This window comes from Candida orthopsilosis, assembly GCF_000315875.1.
Source record: "Candida orthopsilosis Co 90-125, chromosome 6 draft sequence".
NCBI classification, from domain to species: Eukaryota; Fungi; Ascomycota; class Pichiomycetes; order Serinales; family Debaryomycetaceae; genus Lodderomyces; species Lodderomyces orthopsilosis.
In genome coordinates this window covers 290,646-317,427 of record NC_018300.1, presented here as the reverse complement: position 1 = coordinate 317,427, position 26,782 = coordinate 290,646, and the positions used below count along the sequence as shown (strand labels likewise).

At 36.4% G+C, this 26,782-nt stretch overlaps 12 protein-coding genes across 12 annotated transcripts; 5 read left to right on the top strand and 7 right to left on the bottom strand. All coding sequences in view use genetic code 12, as the record gives it.

Annotated features, from left to right (window-relative positions):
- Window positions 1-347: 347 nt before the first annotated feature.
- On the top strand, window positions 348-860 carry CORT_0F01640 (hypothetical protein; the record flags this gene model as incomplete). The annotated part of the gene is made up of 1 exon (XM_003870471.1): window positions 348-860. One exon carries the CDS (start codon window positions 348-350, stop codon window positions 858-860), a length of 513 nt encoding a protein of 170 aa, XP_003870520.1.
- A 306-nt stretch (window positions 861-1,166) lies between these two features.
- On the bottom strand, window positions 1,167-4,172 carry CORT_0F01630 (Ppr1 transcription factor; the record flags this gene model as incomplete). Its single annotated transcript, XM_003870470.1, has 1 exon — window positions 1,167-4,172. One exon carries the CDS (start codon window positions 4,170-4,172, stop codon window positions 1,167-1,169), a length of 3,006 nt encoding a protein of 1,001 aa, XP_003870519.1.
- Window positions 4,173-4,647: 475 nt separating this feature from the next.
- CORT_0F01620 (hypothetical protein) lies at window positions 4,648-6,639 on the bottom strand (the record flags this gene model as incomplete). Its single annotated transcript, XM_003870469.1, has 1 exon — window positions 4,648-6,639. The coding sequence occupies one exon, from the start codon at window positions 6,637-6,639 to the stop codon at window positions 4,648-4,650; it is 1,992 nt and encodes a 663-aa protein (XP_003870518.1).
- A 2,666-nt stretch (window positions 6,640-9,305) lies between these two features.
- CORT_0F01610 (hypothetical protein) lies at window positions 9,306-9,866 on the bottom strand (the record flags this gene model as incomplete). The annotated part of the gene is made up of 1 exon (XM_003870468.1): window positions 9,306-9,866. The coding sequence occupies one exon, from the start codon at window positions 9,864-9,866 to the stop codon at window positions 9,306-9,308; it is 561 nt and encodes a 186-aa protein (XP_003870517.1).
- Window positions 9,867-10,370: 504 nt separating this feature from the next.
- Window positions 10,371-12,743, top strand: CORT_0F01600 (hypothetical protein; the record flags this gene model as incomplete). Its single annotated transcript, XM_003870467.1, has 1 exon — window positions 10,371-12,743. One exon carries the CDS (start codon window positions 10,371-10,373, stop codon window positions 12,741-12,743), a length of 2,373 nt encoding a protein of 790 aa, XP_003870516.1.
- A 266-nt stretch (window positions 12,744-13,009) lies between these two features.
- On the top strand, window positions 13,010-13,732 carry CORT_0F01590 (hypothetical protein; the record flags this gene model as incomplete). The annotated part of the gene is made up of 1 exon (XM_003870466.1): window positions 13,010-13,732. One exon carries the CDS (start codon window positions 13,010-13,012, stop codon window positions 13,730-13,732), a length of 723 nt encoding a protein of 240 aa, XP_003870515.1.
- Window positions 13,733-14,020: 288 nt separating this feature from the next.
- Window positions 14,021-14,773, top strand: CORT_0F01580 (hypothetical protein; the record flags this gene model as incomplete). Its single annotated transcript, XM_003870465.1, has 1 exon — window positions 14,021-14,773. One exon carries the CDS (start codon window positions 14,021-14,023, stop codon window positions 14,771-14,773), a length of 753 nt encoding a protein of 250 aa, XP_003870514.1.
- Window positions 14,774-14,929: 156 nt separating this feature from the next.
- On the bottom strand, window positions 14,930-16,702 carry CORT_0F01570 (Put2 delta-1-pyrroline-5-carboxylate dehydrogenase; the record flags this gene model as incomplete). The annotated part of the gene is made up of 1 exon (XM_003870464.1): window positions 14,930-16,702. One exon carries the CDS (start codon window positions 16,700-16,702, stop codon window positions 14,930-14,932), a length of 1,773 nt encoding a protein of 590 aa, XP_003870513.1.
- A 1,106-nt stretch (window positions 16,703-17,808) lies between these two features.
- CORT_0F01560 (hypothetical protein) lies at window positions 17,809-18,807 on the bottom strand (the record flags this gene model as incomplete). Its single annotated transcript, XM_003870463.1, has 1 exon — window positions 17,809-18,807. One exon carries the CDS (start codon window positions 18,805-18,807, stop codon window positions 17,809-17,811), a length of 999 nt encoding a protein of 332 aa, XP_003870512.1.
- Window positions 18,808-18,923: 116 nt separating this feature from the next.
- Window positions 18,924-20,030, bottom strand: CORT_0F01550 (Rbg2 protein; the record flags this gene model as incomplete). Its single annotated transcript, XM_003870462.1, has 1 exon — window positions 18,924-20,030. The coding sequence occupies one exon, from the start codon at window positions 20,028-20,030 to the stop codon at window positions 18,924-18,926; it is 1,107 nt and encodes a 368-aa protein (XP_003870511.1).
- Window positions 20,031-20,204: 174 nt separating this feature from the next.
- Window positions 20,205-20,900, top strand: CORT_0F01540 (Efg1 protein; the record flags this gene model as incomplete). The annotated part of the gene is made up of 1 exon (XM_003870461.1): window positions 20,205-20,900. The coding sequence occupies one exon, from the start codon at window positions 20,205-20,207 to the stop codon at window positions 20,898-20,900; it is 696 nt and encodes a 231-aa protein (XP_003870510.1).
- A 27-nt stretch (window positions 20,901-20,927) lies between these two features.
- Window positions 20,928-26,717, bottom strand: CORT_0F01530 (Slh1 protein; the record flags this gene model as incomplete). The annotated part of the gene is made up of 1 exon (XM_003870460.1): window positions 20,928-26,717. The coding sequence occupies one exon, from the start codon at window positions 26,715-26,717 to the stop codon at window positions 20,928-20,930; it is 5,790 nt and encodes a 1,929-aa protein (XP_003870509.1).
- Window positions 26,718-26,782: the final 65 nt, after the last annotated feature.

Here is a 26,782-nt window from a genome sequence, read left to right as displayed (position 1 = left end):
CTCTTGAATGTATATAGAAATCTCTGGCGAACAACCTCGATTATTCATAAATACATAGTACTATTGATTGTGTCACGTGCCCAAACCATTGCAATTAAAATATGTTTTACTCAAGTTGCATATGAAATTAATGATTGTGGAATTAATATTGTACTATTGTTGAATGGTTATCTATTTTGATGCCGTACCTAGTATTATCAATAAAGGAGGAGGTGGGAAACTGAAATGGAAGTTTGATTTATTTAATACCGCAAAAGCTAATATCATGTTCTTTTTGGTTCTAGGATTCAGAGGACTATATTCCCATTCGCCAAAGGTTTTTTTACATTATCACTCTTGTGTCGATCATGAAACATTCTTATCAACCTCTTAGCGAGGACACAAAAGCACCAGAAAACTGTGAACACGAAGAAATGTTCAATTTCAATCCTTTTGCTGAACCACCATTGACAAATAATTCATCTGAGCAAACACCATCCAGATCTTCTTTTGGTGAAGATTCAAACATCAACGGAGAAGAAGAACAGCAAGAAGAGGGAGAAACAAATGACCCCAAAGTTGATCAGAGGAGGAAGAAGAAAGAAGAAGGAGTTTCTTTTTGTTTAACTATAGCCGCAATTTTGGTATTTGTATCTTACAAGTTGATTAAGATTGGGAATACTGGGGCCCAATTGGCAGGTGTCACTGGTTTCAATACTTCCATATTTTTGATTCTTGTTGCTATATTTATGGTAATGAATGATGAAGCAGCATTTGGTAAATTAAAGTTTTGGAAAGCCGTGGGATTAATAGGGTTGATTATGCTGCTTATTGAGTTTATTTCTGTGTTTTTCATGACGCTTATTGTTGTTCAGACATAGAGACTATATAGCTTTTAAAGTATATCTTTATTTTATTGACAAGCGTAAACTATTATCGGTGTCCTTTATGGTTGCATTATCACTATTTACGCTTAATGTAGTGACAAATCCGTTTTTAAAGCAAAGGATTGACAGAAACGGAAACAGAAACAAACTTTCAAATTGGAACAGACAATTTTCTGTGCATTGTTCATGTACAACCCTCACCAACCAGCCAACACTAAATAGCTATATAATGACTACTAACGAATGCTCAACTGTAACCATTACTTCTTTGGTCTCTCCGCAGTCCAACTAGCCCTTCCTTCACTTTGACGTGAAAAACTCCTCCCATATTCTTTCAGTGGGTGCATTATGCATCAAATCAAAAATCCGTTTTCCTTCACGCATATTAGTAGTCCCAGTCGTTGTACCCGAATGTGGAGAGAATTGAGAAGTGAAAGATGGAGGAGGAGGAGGAGCAAATGGATGACCAGGAGTAGCAGCAACAGCAGCAGTAATGTGTGTAGCTGGTGGTGTCGATTTGTCCAGAAATGTTCCTGTTGTTGTACCAACGACATGGTTGTTGTGGTTTAATTCCTTAAAGAAAAAATCTAGTTCTTCGTCGTTCCAATCGGCAGGGTAATTAAAACCATGCGTGAATTCGGGTGATATCACCACGTTCTGTGTGATTGTTTCTCCTACATGGTTGGTGTTGTCTGGTTGTTCATGTGGCAAACCCTGTCCATAATGCGGATGCAGTGATTGTTCGTGCTGTTGTTGGGAATAGGCGTGTTCTTGATTCTGCAGCTGTTGTTGATGTTGCACACCATAGGTATTTTGGGGATTGTCATGTGCGTCAACACTATTTGGTGATCCTTTAGTCAATGGATTCAAATGATCCAATTCATTGACCAAATGAAACAAGTTGGAATGAACATTCCCATTGTTGATGCGATACAAGGATTCACGACTTACTTTCGCTTCACTCTTGTCACCTGCGCCGTCATTAGAAGCATCACTCATGTCAACAGTAGCACCATTTTCCCCGTTTTCCCCAGCCTCACCTTGCCTCTTGTTACCACCTCCCGGTAAGAACTGATTAACCAGCTCGTTAGGATATTTCAATTTAACAATAACCAAAGTCAAATTATGGAAAATTTCACAACAGTATTGAGCTGCATCGCATTTATCAATCAAACTAGACAAGATTTTCAAACAATTGGAACAGCTCAACATCACGGTATTGATCGGATTCATGACTCGAATCTCATCTGAATTATACAACGAATATAAATATGATGTCCCAGCCATAAATAAATTATGCACTGCTGCCCAAGTATAGTTTATCGATTTAGTTAAATACAATTGTGTATAACAATTGATTACTTCTTTGGCTGATATGGATACTTGTCTAATATCATCCATGGTTAAATTGTAGTTCCTAGGACCTAATCCATGAACGTATAATAATGTATGATGATAATTCAAATGGAAAAAAATCGGGTTGAAATTACAATTCATTTGTTTAGGGGAAGGTAGATTTTGATACCAATGGGTCAATCTTGATAAGATGTCAATTTTCCAATGCGATAAATCAGTGTATTTTCGAGGTATCTCGCTGCCAGTATATAGGATTTTAGTTACTTCACTTTGTAATTTCCGTATTGTAACAAATGCTAGCGATACCGTCTTGTAACTAATCACATCAGAAATTGAGTCTTCATTATTACTCAATTTAGTATAATCCATGATTGAATCGTTAGGTACAATTTTCAGGTCATCCCATATACTAGGCAATGGAGTATTTATACTTTCATCAGGGATACCAAATGGTCGATCCAAATAAAAACAAATTTGTCGATCAATGGAATAAGTACACCAGAATATACGTCTTCTTTTATCTCGTGTATATCCATCGATGTTCATATTTTGTCTCGATTTCGTCTTGAGTTCATTTTGTAAATCCAAATCAACACATACTCTTAATGCTTCTCCCATAATATACCATACTCCGGGGTTAGTTGGTCGCATAATGGAGTAAAATGTATAGAGTAGTATCCCTTGTAATGCCATCAATTGATCGATGTTACGTTTGACTTCGTTGTAATATTTCATAGCTGCTAATCGAAACGATTCGGAAATCTGTGATGGGTATTTCAAATGATGAACTGAAGAAGCAATGGCAAATACCATATTTAGGAAAAATAACGGGATATGGAACCGTCGTGGTGGGATAATCCGATTAGATATTGCTCTTATATCGATATTGTTACTATTGGTGTTCTCTTCACTTTCTTTAGCAAGCAAACGTTGAAATTGCAACTTGTACTCATCAAACCAGTATCCACCTTCATCTTTGCTTGTATCTTTCCAAAATGAATCATTTATAGATCCATCATTACTGGCAAATTGAAAACGATTCAGTTCAACAGATCCATAAATGGGTATGAAATAATCACGAATAAATTCTTCTCGATGCATAATGGGAAATTGAGCATTACAGTGATGGAAGAAAATTTGACAAAATTGTAAAGCTGTCGATTTGGGCGGTAGTACTGCTGCTAATTTTATTTCTTCGTCATGCATGTTTCCTGTATCTCCACTTTCCTCATCTTTCGCTCCTGTTGTTGATTGTGCTATAGTCTCGTCATCAGCACTCCTTTCATGTCGTTTCTGTACTCGTACCGCAGTAGACATTAACTTCAGAAAACTAATTTTATTAGTCCCTTGTCGACTCAATTTTCCTCCTTCCGGCAATTGATTAAATGTATCCTTATCTGTTTCCACCACTTGCGATCTAGCCTCACCACTACCATCACCCACCTCTTCTCCACCACCAGTGGCACTTTCACTCTCATCTTTTTCAATCGCTTCCCCCTCCCCATTGGTATTCCCATCCGCACTTATATCCGCACCCGCACCCGCACCCGCATCCGCACCTGCACTTGCACCCAATTCAACCAACTTCTGTTCCAACAACTTAACCCGTTCTTCCAAATGAACAATATAACTCCTCGGTATCTCTCTTCCGGTAACTGGATCTAATCCCATACATTCGACATTATGTTGAGCACATTTACCACATTGAGGAAATTTCTGATCACATTTGATTTTCTTGGTTCGACATCGTTTACATGCTGATATTGCTCGGGATATTTTAACTGTGGAGGATTTAGTAGCTGATTTAGCTACTGTAGCTGTTAGAGGTGTGGGAGTATCTGAATTGAGGGACGTCGTGGTTGTAGGTCGCAGTAGTGATGATTCAGATGTTAACGATTCAGATGATGCTGTTGTTGTTGTTTTCTGTTTCTTGGTTGAAGGTGGTGGCATTGAAAGGTCTGTTCTGTGTTTGTATAGTAGTACAAATAATAATAGTTACTAAATAACTAGTGGTGGTAGGCCAATCAGTGTGGATTTGGTAGTTGATATTAATTTAACTTTATTGAAGATAAATATTTGTAAATTAGTTTACAATTTCAATTTTTCTACAACAAAAATATGCATATATAGCTACCATCACACAAAATGATTAAACAATAAGATCGGTTTTAACAATTCAAAATGAGAGAACAGACAATAGAGCGATTGGAAACAACACTCTTCATCTACACTCCAAACACCATCAATAAAACGTATTATATATTAAAAACTTTTTATTCTTTTTCTCTTTTTGCATTATTGATACATTACTAAATTAAAAAAAAAGGGTTCAACAAACAACGGATCCTTCCTCCCTCCCTCAAAAGCCAACATCAAATAAATAATAAAACAACAATAAGTAAGAAAAGAGCTACCTCAAATGGTTTCACACATCAACATGTTTAACGGCTACTCTACCCAATTTATAACTTCCAACCAAGGGAGGTATAATCACTTCATAAGCTGTTGATTTACTACCCAAATCACCAGGATCTTTTTCAACTCGAAGTGAAGTCACTACGGAATCTTCGAATAATGGATACTTGATAAACCGGTCATTTGGTTGTTGATTGTGTAAGAAATCACCTTCTTTTGTATCGTGTTCATTGTCAAATACTGGCTGGGGGAATTTTCTCAACACTGAAGAGGAGCCAGCATGGGTACCATTAGCTGTAGGTTCTGCTTCTGCTTCTGCTGCCTCGGCTGCTTCTGCTGCTTCTTCGACAGTTCCTGCAATCAATGACTTATATTTAACCGATTGTTTTGCCAATACCAAATCAGACCAATTTCTCTTGTTTAAAAATTGATGATTGGCTCTCAGTGACCCATCAACATCCTTGACAAAAATAGGTACAATATCTTCATCGGTATCCTGATTAAAATGATGGATTCCACTACGTTTGTTCAACAAAGTTGCCATAGCATCAGGTGGAGGTGCATTAACAATAGCTGATGATATAACATTGAAAATTAATCTGGGGTCATTTTCAGGATGTGCAGTTAAATCTTTATTCAATTTCTCAATTTCTTTAGTGCCTTGCAAGATATGAGCGTTGGGATGATGATGATATTTGGACTTCATTCTCCCAATACAACACAAATGAACATCTCCGGATAATATAGTGATTCTGATCCCCTTTTTAGCACCAAATTCCATTAAATCTTTAATCAATTTGTTACGTTCACGTTTGTGGTGCTTCGAACACCAATGGTCATTTAAATCATCCAATACTTCAACATCACCATCAAATTCATTCACTAATCCTTTGTTGATGACTCCCTTGGTGGCTAATTTACGTAATGGTGCCATTGCTGTTGAAGTCAACAACCACTCTAGCCATACTAGTCTGGGGTAGAAAATGGGTACACCAAGCATGACATATAAATGCTTAACGTCTCCATTAGCTTTCAATGTTTCGTTCATGCGGTTGAAAATAATTTTATAAGTTTGGGGATCACAAATTTGCTTCAATTTCCGTTCAGTACGACAATCCAATCCTAATAAACTGACCTCTTTACCCAACCTCATGAAAACTGAATGGTTCTTTTGCTTAATAAAGGGACCTTCTTTACCCAACACCCATGAAGGATCACTTGTGTGCAATTTCTCCTCTGGGTTCATATGATGTTGAAACAACATGTAGTATTTGTATGCCACATTACCAACAGTTGAGAAAATTGGTGCTTGCATAGTTGAATCATGATAAGACCCAAATCCATCAATAATATCATGATCGTCGTAGATGTTCACCATGGGGATTTGTGACATTGTCAATGGAAACAAGGCTTCAACAACTTGAGACGCAGTACCTTTCCAAAACCCCTTTCCAAACCAATTCATATAATGATTCAAGTAGAAGTTTTTAAACTCTGCTAATACTTCATCATCAATGGGAGCGTTTCTCTTTTTCAATGGATTATTAATTTGAGTCCATTCTTGTAACTTTTTAGAATGTAATTTAATAGCATCAGAATAAATTTGATCTCCACCTCCCAACATTACATGATAATGTTGTTGTGAATGTTTTGCCAATACATCATACCAAAGTGAAGATTTGAAATCTGATGCATCACAAGCTAAAGTAAAACCATTACACGAGTATGAAATTACATTCATACTTTCATCAACACTAGGAATAAAGAATTGGAATGATTTTTTGAAATGCTTGTTAATATGGTATTGTACTTTTTGTTCATATTCAACCAATTGTAATTCAATTGTATATCTGAAAAACGAATACCCATCTTCTTCATAATATTTAGTTACTGGGAATTCACCGGTTGAGAATTCACCGTTGGATACAGTTTCCAAAGCAGGCCCAATTTTGTAAGTAATTGAAGGCGGTTTCCCCTCGGGACAATCCTTAATCGCCAACATAAGTGAAGCTCTGTAGTTGGAAGTACCATTTTCCAAAGTACCAGCTAGACGTAAAGTAGGACCACATCTAATATCATAATCACCTAGTTTATCATTAGGGTCAATTGGCCTAGTTTTGGGAACATCTTGTCTAGCCAATTCATTAATTTTAAGATATTCATCCAAAGGCAACGGACTGAACCAATCTTCTGTAGACTGTTGTTGTTGTGTTGTTGTTGTTGTTGTTGTTGTTGTTGAGTATCTGTAGCTGATGGCATAGTAACGCACTAATCGTCAATTGTGATAACTATGAATAGTTGTGTTTGTTGTTAAAAGAAGAAGGGGTTGCGTAAAGTGTTTCTTTTGGTTGCTATTTTTTTGTTTTGTTTATTGTGTGGTCTGAGGATTGGTTGGCTTTTAGTTTTGAAATATGCAATAGAAATTGGTAACAAAACAAAACAATGGAATTACACGAGGAAGAAGATGAAATTCTGGTACAAGAAGACTCTCTTTGGTAAAACGTAGTATACCAAGAGAGAGTAATGCAGTGGTAAGAATCTTTTTCTCTTGTTTTGAAGATAACAAAAACTCTCGTGTAATCGATATTGTTCTGTTATATAGTTGCCATATATATATCTATATATCTATGGGGTATCCCTTTTTTTTGGTCATATTCTGTATATGTCCTCGAGGCTGGTTCTATTACACAAAAAAAAGATTAAGTTCAATTAAACACAACCAATGACGTATTAAAAAATTGTAATCTTCCGTTATAACAGCAACAGCAACAGCAACAGCAACAACAACAACAACAACAACAACAACAACAACAGCAACAACAACAACAACAACAACAACAACAACAACAACAACAACAACAACAACAACAACAACAAAACTATAAATATACTTATAAGAGTAATATTAGGTACACTAGTAGAAGATAAATAGCGTATATTAACACAGTCTTTATTTCCGTGTATGTAGACGATTAAAGACAGTCAAGGTTGGTCTAGACCCAATGAGGAGAAAACAAAAAAAAAAAGAGCAATAGATGAGTACACGTGATCACATACTTAAATTGTCACAAGACAGTAGACAAATCACAAAAACTGAAACATATACACTACCATCTTATAACTTATCATTTAATAAGTATATATATATACATATATACACCATTAGACTACATGGTTCAACTGTGTGATGGTTTATATCCTTATTTTATCTTACGCTTATTTTGTAGAATTGGGAACTGATGTATATAAAGAATGTAATGACATCAATGTTTTATTAGAAGGGTTTTGCAACAATTTTAAGCAGAAAAACACCTCTACGGTTTGAATTCAACCGAAACAATGCTTGATTAGTGATCAGCAGTGTTTTTGACCATTCATAAACATAGATGACGACAAAACAAAGAGACACAAACTTTTGATTATGTGAAACATTATGGGAATTATCCATGCTTCTATTTTTGAATTGAATAGAGTTGGGGGGGGGGGGGGAGGAGGGTATAGAAGATTAAACATTGCTTCAACTAAGCGAATATATTATTATCCTAGTGTTGCATAAGAAGCTAGTAGTACTTTATCAAAGTTGGGCACGGTGTCTATTTAGAGCAGGGTGGTTGAGGATGATAATGATAAGACAGAATGACTCTATTCTATATCAATTTTTCTGGTCAAAGTTTTTAACACTCTTTACTTGATGATAGGCCTATAGATAACTATGTGCTATAGGTTATAGAGTATAGGACATAAGGCAAATCACAAATGTATATATATATATATATACACATATATATATATTTGTCTTATTTCCTGTTTATTTATCCCACAAGTCGAGTTTCTGTATTAGCTTCCCCTCATTGCTATGTTTACAACAAAAGCTACAGTAGTAATAGTAAATACCAAGTATATATAACCCCACCGCCGCGTGCCTACTATAAAGAAAGTAAATTATCAAAGATAGTTAGTAATGTCAGTAGTAGTAGCGGTAGTAGTGGTAAGTTCGTTTAAAATTTAGTTTCACACAATAATAATTCCCCCCACAGTATTTGTGTAATAGATGTAATAGAGTAATTCAATTCAATATACATTTATATGTACATTTATATGTACATTTTTTTGTCGTAAACTGTGCATATACGACATTTGTAAACGACACAAAAAGTGTGGAAAGGCAACAATAGGAACAAAACAACAACATTATCATCCATCTTCATCTTTCTCAAGAGAAAGTAGTACACCAACAAAGCCACAACTAAAAAGATAGGAAGATACCGGATCTAACAGCTGCGGATGACATGGGATATATACATATTGTATGCCAAGTATATTCCAAAGACCAAGACTAAGACCAAGACCGAACAAGAAGTAGTAATACTACTACTGCTACGACTACCAATGCCAAGAATTTTGAAGAGATAGTGTATCATTGATTCTAAAACACAAGGCTTAGCTTTAGCTGCTTTAAAGAAGAGGGTTTCAACAATATTACTATTGTGATTGTGATATACTTTTATATAATAGCTTACTCTATGGGTGGTATTGGATATATTACCAAACTTAATCTATTATATCTATCTATGTATTGTGTATTGTCTTATACGATGACTGGAGATATATGAGAGAGAGAAAGCACGTGCACCTGAGGCTGTTAGTCCCAGTTTTTTTCTTCTCTCGCTATAAATAAAGTTTGCAAAAGGAAGGCTTAGCAAAATAAGAAGAACATTTTTTGTAATTATACGACATTACACTAAAACAAAAAGGTTTATCTATTTTTATCTTTTTTTTTTTTTTTTTTTTTTTTTTTTTTTTTTTTTTTTTTTTTTTTTTTTTTTTTTTTTTTTTTTTTTTTTTTTTTTTTTTTTTTTTTTTTTTTTTTTTTTTTTTTTTTTTTTTTTTTTTTTTTTTTTTTTTTTTTTTTTTTTTTTTTTTTTTTTTTTTTTTTTTTTTTTTTTTTTTTTTTTTTTTTTTTTTTTTTTTTTTTTTTTTTTTTTTTTTTTTTTTTTTTTTTTTTTTTTTTTTTTTTTTTTTTTTTTTTTTTTTTTTTTTTTTTTTTTTTTTTTTTTTTTTTTTTTTTTTTTTTTTTTTTTTTTTTTTTTTTTTTTTTTTTTTTTTTTTTTTTTTTTTTTTTTTTTTATATATATATGTGTATATATATATATACCTAACTAAACTCGCTTTATCATTAAATAGCCCATATTCAAACTCACTATAATAACCGAAGTCAATATTCACCATTAAACCATAAAACTACCACCAAGACTGACTGATTGACCAACTCATTTTTAAAGAGCAATAGAAGAAAATAACAAAAAATTGGTATTAATTGAATTTAATTTAATTTTAATTGAAAAGTTATTGCATACGTTTTAGCAATTTATACACGACTTTAAGTATTAAATTCCCACCCACTCTCCTTCCCCCACGATTTTTATTTACAGCACCGTACACCATTCCCCTTTGAACTTTAGCAACCAACTAATAAAAACAACACAACACAACACAACACAACCATATCATTCTAGACTTTTGACTTCACAATCGTTAGCTTACTATAAACAACAATATCCTTCAACGTTCACAAATAGTACATATAAAGCATACAGACTTTACGAAATCACCCGATCACCTTTAGTGGAAAATTAAATACCACCAGTTTAGCAACAGCATCCACTAACAATAACAGCAACAACCACCACAACCACCACAACACCAAATAACAACCAGCTACCACAGTACATTATGCATAGTGATTTAGCATATCACAGCAACACACAAGATCCTTTCAATAAACCACCAGATGATCATGATCACCACCCACAGCAACCACAGCAACAGCAACGAGAACACCACCCAGCAGCGGGTTCTGCTGCTACTTCCATCGATCCACTAGATACAACCACAACAGCCAATGATAACCACTTTGCATCTATTCCACGTACTTCTGCACCTATACCAACAGCCAGTCTTCGTCAATCAAGTGCAATAAATGAAGATGAATCGACTCTACCGACACTACACAAGTACTCAAGAAGAGTCTCGTTTAACAATTTGAACCCAGTTCATGACGGTGATTTCTTGTATAATCGTCCAATTTACAACCAAGCCACAAATGCTAGTGGAAAACAATATGGTTCATATTCAGGTCCATCATCATCATTATCAAGTGCGACAGCTGCCATTGCCGGTGGTAGCTCGGAGGCAACGTCTCCTTTGTTTGCTCCAGCACAACTTAACATACCCAATGGTAATGAAAATTATCGTTATGGTACTTCACCTACTCGTCAATCTTCTTTTCCATTTGCTAGTTTGCCAAAAGTCCCTAATTTTGATGTCATTAGTCAATCACCAGGTTCTTCGTACTATTGTTCACAACAACAACAACGTAAAAGAAGATTAAAGTTACCCAATCCACCAGAAAAATCTATTTTAAAGAATAAGGTATCACAACAACAATTGGAATATAATTATAGGTTTGGAGGTAATATTGAAGATGCCACTATCAATTATCATAAAGAAGAGGAAGAAGCACAAGAAGAAGAAGAAGAAGAAGAAGAAGAAAATGTTGAGAAGACGAACCCATCTGTGGACCACGAGCAACCTCAGCGAAGAAAGTCATATGCTGGCATGACTGATGAAGAGCTATTAGCTCTTGACCCTCAGTTTAATATGAAACCAAAAACGTCCAATTTCAATGCGTTCAAATTTGATAATCAAAAGATTTATTACACTAATCGAAAACCGTCAACTTCAGGAGTTTCTGCTTTGGAGAAGTTACAAGCTCAACAACAACAATACCCTTCATCAAATGAAAATAATTATCGATCAATTGCTCTTACTGTCCAACATGATGATTATGATGAAATTGAATTTAGAAGGACTTTGTTGACAACAATTTCGGGAAGAAAACATTCATGGAATTCTCTTGATTGGCTATTGCAGATTGATGACTTCATATTGAATCAGAATCAACTGATTTTACACGATGGGGATTACTTGATTGTTGCTAGTTTCATCCCACAGAAATTCATCAAGGAATATAGCTCTAAAAGAAGGAAAATGAGCTGTGATGATTATTTGAAATCGAAATGTTTTGATTTGCTTGAATATCTTAAATTGAATCTTGCTCAATTGGATTTAAGAATTAAAATGACAGTTGAATTTGTCGTTGAAAGTGGATTAGATTCTATTGAACAGCATGGCAATGAATTTGGATCTAAATTTATGTTGAATAAATTGGTCAAACAATATCATCCTAATATTTTCATTGTCGGAATCAAATCATCAAATTTGAATTTTAAATACAAGATTAAAAAAAATAGTGAAAGGAGTTACTTGGTGAAATATTCATCATTTATCGTTAAGCATGCTGGTATACCCGTTGTCTTAGTTAGTAATCTGTCAAAGCATACGACCGATAATCAAAAGAGACACGGGAGGCAACAGCAACAGCAACAGCAGTCGCAACAACATCAATCTAAATCGCCAGTTCCCAAAATTACCTTTAGTGATAATTTAGTTGCGGTTGGATCGAATTCCAGTTCATCAATTGAATCAGTTGAATCGTTTGCACCGCAGACAACACCAATAGACGAGAATAGTGGTGGTTTGATTGACCATCCCACTCCATATAACTCGATTGAAAAGTATCAGAGTTGGATTGCAACTATTTCAGATAAATCATTTACCGATTCTGTTAATTATCTCCAAGCCATCAATTCAAAGGACGACTCTTTGAAAATTGATGGTAGAATTCATCAAATTTATAAATCTCAACTGCATGGACAACAACTGGGTTCACTTGCCACCACATCAACCAATCGATCATCCGCCACAAGTCGTCATAGTTCAGTCGCGTCTGACGGATCAGGTGGGGGAGGAGGAGCCAATGACAATGTGTATCGAGTCAAATCCTTGATTTCCATTGAAGATGATGAGGATGCAAAAAGAAGAAAAGAAATGAGACAGAAACGAAGAGCCAGTGGGTCCAATGGTACTTCCGGCTCTAGCGGATTGCTTTCAAGCATGAAGAGTAATGATTCTGGTGGGTCTAGTAGTAATGAAACTAAGGGAAAGAAGTCATTTTGGAGGAAAATTGGATTCAAAAAGGGGTAGTCTGATTACGACTTTAGTTTGTTTACGAAATCACGATTGTTTTTCAAAGATGGTATATATTTATGTTCAATTCTTCATAGATTATAGTTTATTTAGTTTTTAATTTACTTAGCATTCCAATCATTAGAATAAAGGGACTGATCTGTAGCATGTATTGCTGTTGCACCTTTAATCAAGAGTGTCGCCAAAAACAGAAAAAAAGAAAAAAAGATAAATAAAGCTTACCTTCAGGACAGAAACGTTTACAACCAATTCAACGGTATAAGATGATACGACCAACGAGGATACTACTTCAACAAATCAAGAACAACATAACCAGTAGCAGTAACAATGATAAAGCACACTCTATATTAAGTGATGCCATAACTGATAAATCACAATTACGACAATTGATGCAAGATAAAACATGGTCAATTAAACAATTACTTAAAGATCGAGCTATTAAACTACGTAATCAAGAGCTGAAATTGAAGCAGAGCCCACAGAATGATAATAATCATAATGGTGGCGATCCTGCTGCTGCTGAGATCACTGATGATTTGATTATCAAGATTATTGGATTATCAGGATTTGAAAATCCCGGGTTGGATTCATCACGATTCGATCTGTTACGACATGCTTTTAATCTACAAAAGACATTTCTTGATCATTTATACGATGAGACTACAACTACCACAACAGCCACTGCTCCTCATAGAGTTGAGGATCGATTGCATAATGATGATGATTCAACAGTTGTGGTTGAAGCTACAACTGCTACTGCTACTGCTACTGTGTCGGGATCGGAATCGGGATCGGCTTCAACTAGATCTCGTGGGAATGATATTCAGTTCCGATTGGTTGCTAGTGATCATTTACCTACTAAACCGATGACATTGAGTGATTTGTTAAGCAGTATCGATCAGTTGAGTGGTCAAGTTGATTCTGAAAAGGGTGAGTTTGGGTTTGATTTGAGTACGCTTAGAAGTGAGAATGGGAAAGAAAGATAATGAGTTTGGTTGCATTATTGAGGTTATGTATTTAAGGCTTATATGTATGGGAATTTAGATCTAATTGATTTTCGTAATTTTAACTCCGAAAAATGAATGGGGGTGTGAACCTGGTCGCCGGAATGGACACAAAATCTTCATTTTCGAGGCTCATTATTTTACTATTTTTCAGTGACAAAATATCTCAACCCTTTCTTTGCAATCGAAAGGTATAAGTAGCACGAACCTGTTGTTACACTTATACTTTATTGAAAAAAATTCAGTGGTATTTTTCATCCACATAAAACAATGGGGTCTTCATCAAATTCAAATGCAAATGGGAGTAACGCAGCTGAAGAAGAGGCACCACCACCATACGAAGAAGCAGTGAAATCAGGTGCTATTCCACAAGCAACTACCGGATCTAGCTCAACAACAACTCGTCCGGCTGCTTCTCGTCCTCAACGGCAATTTCATTCAAGTACGCAATCCTACACACAGTCCCATACACAAAATTACTCGCATTCTTACTCACACTCACCGGCGCCACCACCTGGTCCAACAGCACCACCTACATCAGGCGGACTTCCATTCAAGTACCCCAAAGGGTTCCATTGTCGAAAATGCGACAATACAGGCTACAAACTCAAAAACGGCAAAACGTGTAAAGATTGCTGGGAGAAATTCAGTCCCAGAAACTCCACCAATTCCGTTAACTACAACTTTCACCCACAACATTTCGGTTCAACTACATTTATTCCTTATGGAAGTGCTCCAGTTCCCAATCCACACCCAGGTGGAAGAGCTGGTGGGAGTGGCGGATTCTTTAGCACTGCTCCAATGGTCCCGTTACGAGTTCCACCCGGTGATCCACGGTTGGGAGGGGTGCTTTGTGGTCGGTGTAGAGGTTCGGGAATGGTTCGGTTTTTGTTGGATATGGAGTTGTGTCCTGTTTGTTCTGGGTTGGGAAGAGTTGTGAATATGCCAGCTGGTCATTCTTCACATGCTCCACCACCACAGACACAGGCACACAATCCTTATTATGGAGATCGAAAGAGGTAGAAAAAGTTGGGGTGGTATTGGGGTTTAACCGTTTGTTATGTTCAATTCTGAGAAGTTTGTTGAAATTCATTTACTTCAATCGTTGCCTTTGAATATTTATATATTTTGTATTTACAATTTATGTAAAGTTTCATTTTCTAGATTTAACCTCCATGATTAGTTGTAGTTTGATGGGTACTTGAAATCAGCCAATTCATAGAAATTTTCCTTGACATTTCTAACTGAAACAAATCTTGACAAGATATTACCACTACCGGCTTTATCATTAGTTCCTGAAGCTCTAGCACCACCAAACCATTGTTGTCCAACAACAGCACCGGTTGATTTATCATTAATGTAGAAATTACCGGCGGAATATCTCAATTTCTCTTCAGCTGTTCTAATTGCTTGTCTATCTCTCGCAAAAATGGATCCTGTTAATCCGTATTTGGTAACAGAATCGATAGATTTGATGATCGATTCATATTCTTGATCTGGGTATACGTAAACGGTTAAAATTGGACCGAAAAACTCCTTGGTCAAATATTCGTGGTTTGGATTAGTGGTTTTAATCAATGTTGGTTGAACATAGAATCCTTTACTTGAATCGTAAGATCCACCAGTAACAATTTCCAATTCTGGATCGGATTTGGCATTGTCAATAGCGTTAGCCAATTTTTTGAACGACTGTTCATGGATAACTGGTCCCATAAATGCATTTAATGAGTTAGAATCTGAGGTGTTTCCGATGGTGATTTGTTCAATTTGAGCCGACAAGATATCTTTAAATTCAGGCCATATTGATTCTGGTACATATAATCTTGAAGTTGCTGAACACTTTTGCCCTTGATATTCAAAGGCTCCCCTCAAAGTAGACAAAACTGAATGGTTCAACGAAGCACTTGGATGAATCAAATGGAAATTCTTACCACCGGTTTCACCAACAATTCTTGGGAAGTCCTTGTATTTATCGTTTGATACATTTTCACTAATTTGACGATATAACTTCTTGAAAACATCAGTCGAACCTGTGAAATGTAATGCAGCAAAATCACGATCATTCAATACAACATCAGTAACTTCAACTGGATCTCCAGGAATGAAATTGATAACTCCCTTTGGCAAACCTGCTTCTTCCAATATGGTCAACAACAAGTAGTTTGATAAAGCTGCTGTTGCTGATGGTTTCCAAACAACGGTGTTACCCATCAATGCTGGTGCGCCGACCAAATTAGCAGCAATGGCAGTGAAATTGAATGGGGTAACAGCATAAACAAAACCTTCCAAAGGCCTATACTCAGCACGATTCCAAACACCAGGTGCGGTTTGTAAAGGTTGTTGACCATACAACTCTTCTGCATACTTGACATTAAATTTGAAAAAATCAATCAATTCAGCAACACAATCAATTTCTGCTTGATAAACATTTTTACCTTGTCCCAACATTGTTGCCGCCAACATATCATACCTGTATTTAGTTGAAATCAAGTCGGCCGCTTTAAGGAAAATAGCAGCTCTATCACTCCATGGTGTGTTTGCCCATGATTCCTTAGCAGCTTTAGCAGCTTTAATAGCTGCTTGTACATCTTGCACAGTAGCTTGTGACACATCAGCTAAATTTTGTGAATGGTTAGCTGGGTTCAACTGTTGTTTAGTTTCTTCACGATAAATTTTTTGCCCACCAACAACTAAAGGTACTTTCAAACTAGCTTCATCGGTGAATTTAGTAATTGAAGCGCGTAACAAGTCCCAATCTTTAACATCGTTGAAGCCAAATGGCTTAACTGGTTCGTTTTGTAAATTTGGCGGGGTCTTGACATGAGCTAATTGTGAAATGGCTCTAGAAGATACAACAGATCTGGGAACTTGAGCTCGGAGTACACGAGGAGTAGTTGACTTGATTGATTGTAAACCCTGTCTGAGAATTAAACGTGATGACGATCTTAACATTATGAGCTTTGGTTGGAAATGATATAGAAGGTGAAATATGATCAAGTGTTGAAAAGAAGAAGAAGAAGAAAGAAGAAGTTTCTTGATATATTTGTACTATTCACTGTAGATGTTTGATGATGAGGAGAAAGATTTCGGAATTTATAAGTTACACAAATATACCAAAAATGGAAAAGAGAAGCGATATATCAATAAAAACAATTGCCAAAGTAAAATACAAAATCTCACCATCATGCGAAGACCAAAAGCAAAGAACGATTAGCCATACCATAAACATGCCATTAAAAGACATCATAAAACTTGAATAATTCCGTTTTTGGAAAACAAAGAAAGCAACACCAGCTAAACAACGACAAGAATTAAGCCTTTTTACCCAATTTAAGGTTGCGGACCAGTCTCATAGTTCCTGCGCTAATTTTTGAAAGTAAAAATGAATTATTAACATCGAGTGATTCTTATGGGGACCAACTTTGGTGAATTGGTGGTTTAACCTTTAAATTCTTTAAAGCATAAAGCAATTTACATCTTAGTACCCAATCTGATCATTCGAATGGAGACTCGTGCTAGGTTGGAAGGTTTCAAAGAAAGAAATTCGCCAAAAAAGGTTGTTGAAAAATTAACACAGATCTATGTTGCCCAATGACACAATGGTGAAGCGGTTAGTTTTGGGATTATTCAAGTCTTTTTGAACCTTAAAAGCTGTTTCTAGGGGTCCCATATATAATTTACTTTGACGAAGTACGTCGTTGTAAACATGAATATAGCTATACAACTTTTCCTTGACGACTGGATAAAGTATGGAGCGTAGTGGTGCGAGTTTCAAGGCCTGATGTTGATTCACATTTTGCAAAATGAGGCCAAGAATTTAGTAAGGTAGATCTATTAATGAAAGCATGTTGTGACAACAAGAAGTTGACATAAAGGATTGTGTTGAGATTAAAATAGAAAATTCCAAGGGTCGTCTGACTTTCCCAAAATTATGGGTGTATGTCGCCCCGTGCGTTTGTTATCAATTGAGTTGCAAAAACAAACAAATACCTCGTCAAAACAGATTGCAATTTGAAAAAGACAATAAACACCCCGAATTCACAGAACTAGGGTCCGTATTATCGCGCTATTTTTTTTTCAAGCTCCTCTAGTCTATTTTCAAATCTCTTGCTATTGGTTTCAAATGTGTCCTTCAGTGTATCCAATCCTTGACTCAACACATCTAACGACTTATTCCATTGTTGCATATCTTGTTCCAAATCACTGATAAACTGATTCAAATTAATGGTAAAATTCAAAGATTCTTCCAATTCACGATGTATCATACTTAACCCTTTAATTCTTTCTAGAATCAATGGAGCTTTACCACAATACTTTTTCAAATCTGGCAATATTTTGTATAGCTCATCAATTTTATCCGTCTTTGAAGTTGGTACATCTTCCCATCCAAATAATCGCTTGTTCAATTCCAACTTCTCCATTTCCTTCCCCGTTGATTCAATTTTGGATTTGATCGAATCGATATTGAAATCGGCATGGTTGATAATGTCAAGTTTTCTAGTTATATCATTAATTGAGTGCTGAACTGGTTGTGATATTGAGTTGTCAATGCCCAATTGCTTTTCAAGTTGATTCAACTTACTTTCAAGACTGACGAATGTCGCAGTTTGTTGTGGTGCATGCTTGACTGGCCCGGGTGGTGGTATTAGAATTTCATTAATCTTGAGTTCCTCTTCCTTGGGAAACTTTCGCTTATCCGGTGTTGTATTTAACGAATTGAAAGTTTGTAGTAGGTCATCAGTCTTGGGACAGCTTGACTCCTCTTCTTGTAGAACCTCCTCCAATTCTCGTTTTATCCTTGCTAATCTTTCCTGTCTCGTTTCCTTTCTTTTGTCAATTTGAAAGCCTCTTTGATTTAGTACATTACCGGAGAAATCATAATCGTTACTGGTGACCTTGATTTCGGCAAATTGAGCTTGTAATTCATGTAAATTTATATCTTGTGAGTCTTCCTCTTTTGAATCTTTGCCAAGGTGATCTTCAGTTTCAATATCTGAAGATTCAAATATTTCTTGACTATTATAATCAATACCAGGTAGGTCTCCAAACTTGTTCATTTGAAGTTCGTGTACAGTTGATTCCTATATACTCTCTTACCCGTATGCGTTGTTTGATATTGTCTAAGTTGAAAATTGATTGTTCACACAATTTGATTACACAAAAATTTCTCTTTCTATTTAGTCACTATTTGCACTACATCTTCATCATGAACAGGGTGATTTAAACCACATTTCTGAGGCGAATGTTTCGCACTAGATCCCCAAACCAAAGCGTATTTGAACTGGTTCTTCATATCTCGATGAATAGAATCACAAACTTCTAAAATGGTACTTTTATTTCTCACAACCATTGGTTCATCAAGATTGGGTAAAATACCTCTTCGTTTAGTGTACAACCTCAATAAATCCAATTGACGCCAAATCTCTTCTTTTAAATCATCAATACCCAAATCCAACTCACAAGACATCACCACTGTATTTGGCTCTCTTGCTAGTCTATCACATTCTTCTAAGCTGACAGCATCGATTTTGTTATATACATAAAGACATTTGATATAAGTGACATGCTGTTCATTGATAACATCGATAAAATCATCAATTGTCACATTTTCATCTCTGATCAAAACATGGGCATTCAAGATCTTGTAGTCTTTTAGTAATGCAGTGACAATTTTTTCATCAAGATATTTTGGTGGAATAATGGAGTTCATTTTGACTCCCCCTGTCTTCTTCAAGGTAATTGTTACATTTGGCTTGGTCTTGTTCAATCTAATCCCCATAGACTCCAATTCATTTTCCAATATTTGTCTCTGATCTTCACTCTTCGTCGCATCTAAAACCATCAATATCAAATCCGAAGTCCTAGACACCGCAATCACTTGACGTCCTCTACCTTTGCCTTGAGATGCAGCTTTTATAATACCCGGTAAATCGACGATTTGCACTTCAGCTCCATTGTATTCCAATATACCACCCACAGATGTCAAGGTTGTGAATTCATAATTAGCTGCTTCAGATTTAGTGTTGGTGACTTTCGATAAAAAGGACGATTTACCCACCGATGGGAACCCAATTAATGACACACGCGCATCTCCCGCTTTGGCAACTTCGAATCCTTGTCCACCTCCTGATGAACCTTGTCCTGGTTGTGGTTCTAATAATTCTCTACGATACCGTGCTAGTTTTCCCTTTAAAAGACCAACATGATATTCCGTAGCCTTATTCTTTTGAGTACGTGAAAGCTCTTCTTGGATCTGTGCAATCTTTTCTAGTATCCCCATGGTATGATGGATGTAAAAGTAGTTGAGTCGGTCTGGCTATTGTTGGAAGGAAGATTTTCTGAAAACTTGTTTCTCCCCCCAACTTTGTGCTTCTTGTCATAAATTTTAATTTCCAAACATCCATCTCATCGGTTCAAGAGAAAGAGGGTCCTTTATAAAACAGCCACCACCGGTATGCCAAAAACAAAGAAATCGCACAGAGCCAACAGAAACAGTCATATAGAAGTTTCAAAAGCAATAGACACAGGCTCTTCAGCAAAACTCAAAAAGAAAATCAGAGATATTGAAAGACTTCTAAGCAAAAATGATAAACTACCAGCAGACAAGAAAATTGAATATGAAAGAGCACTCAAAGGTCTTAAAGTAGAACTACAAAACTCACAAAATGTGCTCAAGGCCAAAAACAATGCCACCAAGTACCACATGGTTCGTTTTTTTGAAAAAAAGAAAGCTATAAGGAAATTAAAGCAATTGCGTAAAGCTTATGAAGATGTACAAAAGACCGAAGTACGAAAAGATATTAAAAAAGCAAGAAAGCAGTTGAAGCATGGAGAAATTGATTTGGTGTATGTTATGCTTTTCCCCAAATCAGAAAAGTATATTTCGTTGTACCCTAGTGCCAATGATGAAGATTTATCTGATCCTAATGTCAAAATTGGATTACGCAAGACAGAAGCAAGGAGATTGGAGTTTAGAAAAGAGGTTGAAAAAATGATGGAGGAAGGTAAAGTACCGTTTACAGTTGATGATATAATGAGTGGTAAGAAAGTCAAAACTGATGTTGGCGCTGTTAGGGTTGCACCAACTGCAGAAATTGATGCACCAGAACAAAAGGACCTGGAACCACAAGAAGATGATTTCTTTGAGTAATCTGAGTCCTTGATTGTATAGCCAATTCTATAAAAGGGTAGTTTCTAGATCGTATTTAATATCCATTGCATCATTGATACAGGTAATTGTTACATTCTTACCGAATAAATCCTCTGGAATATCCACTTCACAGGAAACAACCCCCTTTTTCAGTTTAAGTCTAGGCGAAGCTCTTTTGAGTAAAAACAATTCCTTGCTATCGTGAATGATGGCAAACCATGATTCTCTTTGGGGCTTGGGGAAATGTGGACAATAGACTTTAAACTCATCATTAAATGGATAGTTGCTGTGAGTCAAAGTAATGCGAGCAGCTGCTGATTCACTTTGCATGAATTGGAGATCTCCTGTGGGTAAATGGGATGCCACATTAACAAATTGCTTTTTTGCTTCTTCATTTGTGCTTGCTGGTGTTCTCACATCTGAATTCTCTTTACAAACACCGAGCTTCTCAGCAGTTTTAAACAATTGGCCCTTGCTCATTGAACCCAACCCTTTCAATGTGACAACATCATCTCTAGAGTCCTTTGTGGCAACCCTTAAACCCGGTAGCGTACTTACTGGATCATCATCATACCAGCATCTCTGCTTTATACACTGCATCAACTCAACAAAGGTTAAAGCAGCACTCAAGAATCCCATTTCAGCAGCAGCATCAATATATGCTTGTAAAATACGCAATGCCTGGTCCAATATGGAAACAGTATCCTGACTATAATCAGCTATTGGCAATTCATCTCTACTCATGAACGCTTGCAACAACAAATATGCTTTAACATGAGGGTCCCAAATGAATTCACGTTCAAGATCTTCTGCCGGGTACCTCATAGCTAGTGACAACTCCATATTAATCAATTCTTCACCATGTCGGGTTGCCAATTCATCATATTCAGTAGCTTCACATAACAACTTCAAAGCATCCCTAAAACTAAAATCTGGTTTAATCTTGTTGACAAAATTACGCATTGTCAAATGGGAAAGATAGTAATACGACGATATGTGTAAGAATGGAGTTGGGTGTAAATCTTCAGTTCCACCTGTATACACACACTTGGATTCCACTAAACTGTCAATGCTTTTATCGATAAGACCTGCCAAATATTGTGAAATACCATATTGAGAAACATCTTCAATTCCATAATACGTAGGGTTATTATGTGCTCTTCTATAAAGAAAAGTCCACGTCAAAAAATCCATCGCTTCTTGTCTTGTCTTTATTGTACCTGCGGAAATTTCTGCACCAATGTGGTTATCCAACACTTTATGCAACGAGGACTCCACCGGAAATCCCAAATTCAAGAAATGTTTATAAAATATTTTTTTCGACTCTTTAGTGTACACTATTGCAGTACCACTTGTGTCAAATGCCGGTCTTCCTGCACGTCCCATCATTTGAAGAATATCCGTCAAGTCCATATCTCTATACCCTTCAATTTTTGCATCAAAAAATTGTGTTCCCTTGACAATAACAAGATGAGCGGGTAAATTGACACCCCACGCCAAAGTAGAAGTAGCAATCAATATTTGGATCTTGCCCAGTTCAAACAACTTATGTGAAACTTGACGATCAGATTCAACTAAACCAGCATGGTGCAATCCCATTCCGAATTGCAACGAAAGTTTCAAAGTTTCATCCTTGACTTTTTCCAATACATCCTCTAATTCATAATCTGACATGTTTAGAAATCTTCGTGGGTTTGACTCCATTCCACATAAATGTATCAAGTCCAACGCCGTCAATCTTGTTTGTCGACGAGATGCAACAAAAATCAAAACAGGTTTATCAGGAGAATGCTGCTTGATAGCTAAGAATGCCGGCTTATTCATCGTTTTCATCAAGGGGCAAAACGCCAAATTATCAGGGAACCCATCGATATACATTTGCAAGGGAACTGGACGAACCGATTGTGGGAAATTGAAAAGTCCATTGCGTACCCCTAACCATCCAGCCATATCAAATGCATTTGAAACTGCAGTTGACATACCAAGTAGTCTAATCGGCTGTTTGGTTTGTGAGGAGATATAATTGACACGACTAACAATCATTTCCAAAATAGGACCACGGTCGCTTGCCAACAAATGAATTTCATCCATAATTACAAGCGACACCTTTTGGACAAACTTTCTCGTTTGCCAATTACGCGATATACCATCGAATTTTTCCGGAGTGGTGATGATGATATCAGCTTCTTTAACTTCATCAACACTAGGTAAAGAGTCACCAGTCAATTCAACCAATTTGTGATTACTATTTTTCGAAATTCTACTCCTCCAATCATCAACCCTTTCACGAACCAATGCCTTCATGGGAGCAATATAAACCACTTTTGAAGAAGGAAATTCATTGAATGCATGCCAAATGGCCAACTCTGCAACCAATGTTTTTCCTGATCCCGTAGGAGAACCTACAAATGCACTTTCATTAGTGTTGTACAACGTATGGAATACCATTGTTTGCATTGGGTTAAAATATTTGAATTTAGGTGAGTAAATTTTTTCAATTTCCGGTTTCTTCAATGCCGTTACTGGCAAAGGTTGTAATCTTAAAAGTTCCGTCTTCATTGTCTCATTCTGAGGTCTGATCAAATGTTGAAATGAGACCGGATGTATCGTCTCTGATCCAATCCACGAATCAGATGCAATTCTGACAATGATTTGTGGGGGAAGTGGATCCGATAATGGAATCATAAAATCCATTTCATGAGGATTATTCAACTGCCTCTTATGCAAGATAAACTTTTCAACATGTAAAACATTGGAACTATCTGATTCTTCCACACTTAGCCAAAAGTATTGCGCTTGTCCGTGAATCCTGTCATCCCACATGAAATCAGGCTGAAGAACGATATGAATTCTCATAACATTAGTTGTAATGGGAAAAATTTCAGAATCAAGCTCAATATACGGAAACTTGCCCACGAGCTTATACAATACATTCCCCATCAGTTTGTTATGCACCATATCACCCAATTCAGCAGGCTCCATATCTCTGAGCATTTCCATGGATGGATTCTTTGATCGAATATTTCTCGAAACGGGTTCAGGTAAATCAAATTGCATCATGGGGTGTTCAAATGACCATATACGTCTATCGATGGACTTGCACAAGGATAGCATTAAGTTCATCAATTTACTCCATCTTCTATTCATAGCAATTAAAAATAGGGCACGACAGATCCTGGCAGAATTTTGCGCAACGTAATTGGAGTCAGAGATCAATGCTGATTCTCTTATATTTGCTTGCGAGATGAATGCTTGAAGTAGGATATTTGTCTTACCTTGCGGTGTATCAACATTTGCTCCAATCTGACAAGGTGAGTCATCCTCCATCAATTGTTTTAATTCCTTGGCTTCTTCTTCTCTGAATTTAATACTATCGAATTCACTGCTCATACTAATCATGGATAATATATCTGCCTCTGTTGCCAATGGATTTACCATTTGATTGAAAATCTCCACAGAGTTACTGAGCAAGTAGAAATCCGATGCTATCCTTCCCAAATCTTTTGGCATGAACGACCCGGTTTCATCATCATAGACAATCATTTGCAATCCGTGAAGTCTTCTCGCACACGATATAATCAATTCTCTTCTTCTGTTTATCAATAGAGGATCGTCTTGTATTTCTTGCCAAGACATTGCATACGCAAATGGGTTTTTCTTCATCCTGGTGATCATATAGGTATATCCTAGCCATTGGACACCCTCATCCACATTGGTCACGGTACCTAGTGATATCTCTGCATTCAAATTATCAATCAACTTCTCCTTCAATTTTGATTCAATTGGATGTTGTTGAGTCAACAAGGCAACATAATGATCTAGTTTGTCACTTGTGGTACACAAGATACCTGTTCCAAAATTCTCATACTGTGGTCTACCAGCACGTCCGAAGATTTGAATAACGTCTGATATACCCAAATCCGTGAATCCACCTTCTTTAGGATTATATACTTGAGTACCCTTGATGATGACGACAGCAGCTGGCAAGTTAACACCCCAAGCCAACGTTGACGTACAGCACAATACCTTTATAGCACCACTTTCAAACATTCTTTCGGTTAGATTACGATCACTTCGAAGCATACCAGCATTATGAGTTCCAAATCCATATGGAAATAATTCTCTCAACTCTTTACTTCTATTCTTTTGAGATGCTTCTCTTTTATACTTTTCATAATATTCACTTTCAGTGCAATCAAACACGCCCAACTCGTTATGATCTTGCGCCATCAGTATAAATGTCCTAGCAGTGTTTACAGTTTCTTTTCGCGAATGCACAAACACCATAACCTGTAAACCTTGACTGACGTACTCTGAAAGTTTTTCATAAGAAACCTTGTCCAAGTTTTCTCTCGCTGTTTTGGAGCCTGCTTTACCACGAACCCCTAAAACTTGTTGTTGTAATGGAATTGGTCTGAAAGATTGATCAAAGTAGAACATTCCTACACTTCTGTTCACCCCAAGGAAGTCAGCAACATCCATATAGTTGGGTAAAGTAGCAGACAAACCAACGACCCTAATCATCAGCTGAGTGCTCTCAACTTGTCTCAAAGTACGAGCAACTAATGTCTCTATAACTGACCCACGATCTTCATGTAAAAGATGTACCTCATCAATAATGAGTAGTTTGACTTTTGACACTAATTCGCTATCACCCGTCAGTTTCCTTGTGACCACATCCCATTTTTCTGGAGTAGTAACAATAATTTGCGTAGCGATGATTTCCTGTCTCGTCAATTGCATATCTCCGGTCAATTCTCGAACCTTGATACCTAGCCACTGAAGCTTTCTCGAATATTTTTCAACAATTTCCGCTGCCAAAGCTTTCAAAGGAGCAATATATACAATCTTGAATTCATCATAGTCAATGTCAATGGTGACTTCGTTATCGTTACCCACAGTCTCAGTAACAAATTGTCCAATTGTATGCAAAATTGTCAACAAGGCTACATCTGTTTTACCAGCACCGGTTGGAGCACAAATAAGCATATTTTCATTACTATTGTATGCAACAGGGTACACCAAACTCTGCACCTTGTTTAAGGAATCATAGTTTTTAAAAGTACCCCGACACAAAAAGTCCAAATCTTTTACTTTCACAAGCTGCTTCTTGGAAATCCATTTGTTCGGCAGTTCTTCAGGGTACGGTATAATCAATTCTTCATTCAATGGGTATGAATTCCTTGTTGTACCTTTAGGTAGAGCAAATCTCCCTCCCGTAATGGCAGCAATATTGACAGTATCTTGATTTTTATATACATGAGGGTATTTTTGATATTCAGACTTCGGTAGTATTTGTTGATTGGCGTTCCTCTTTTGATTTTCTATCAACAATTGTGCTCTATCCTGTGCAGATAGTAACCCACTTTTCCTTGCTTCGGCAAAAACTTGTTTGTTTTGAACAATTTTCGAAATTAAGTTGAACTCATCAAATCCTAGTATATCAAATAGTGAAGATTGAAGTTGCTCGTCACTGGTTGAATCATCAACCAAAGACTGGATAAGGGTAAACGTTTCCAGTTCCTCTTGACCTTTGTCCAAACTGATCCTTCCACATTCATCCTGAATTTGTTTTAAGATCTGTGTATCAATCAACAGAGAGCCCTCCATCATCCGTTTAAATGATTTGGTAGAAACATCCTCAAAACGCGATAATAAAGTTTCAACGGGTGTATATTTGGCATACTCATTATCCATGACTGGTAATTTTTGTGGCTGTTGTTGTGGTTGACTTTGTAATCGTTCTTGAAGTGCATCAACCATGGGTTGCATGGCCTGCATATATGATTTAGTGGATGATACTGTATACCCAGACATTCTCTATCACTTGTGTTAGGGAAGTATGTAATTGGTTGTAAAAGAAATGGCAATACTGAGTATGA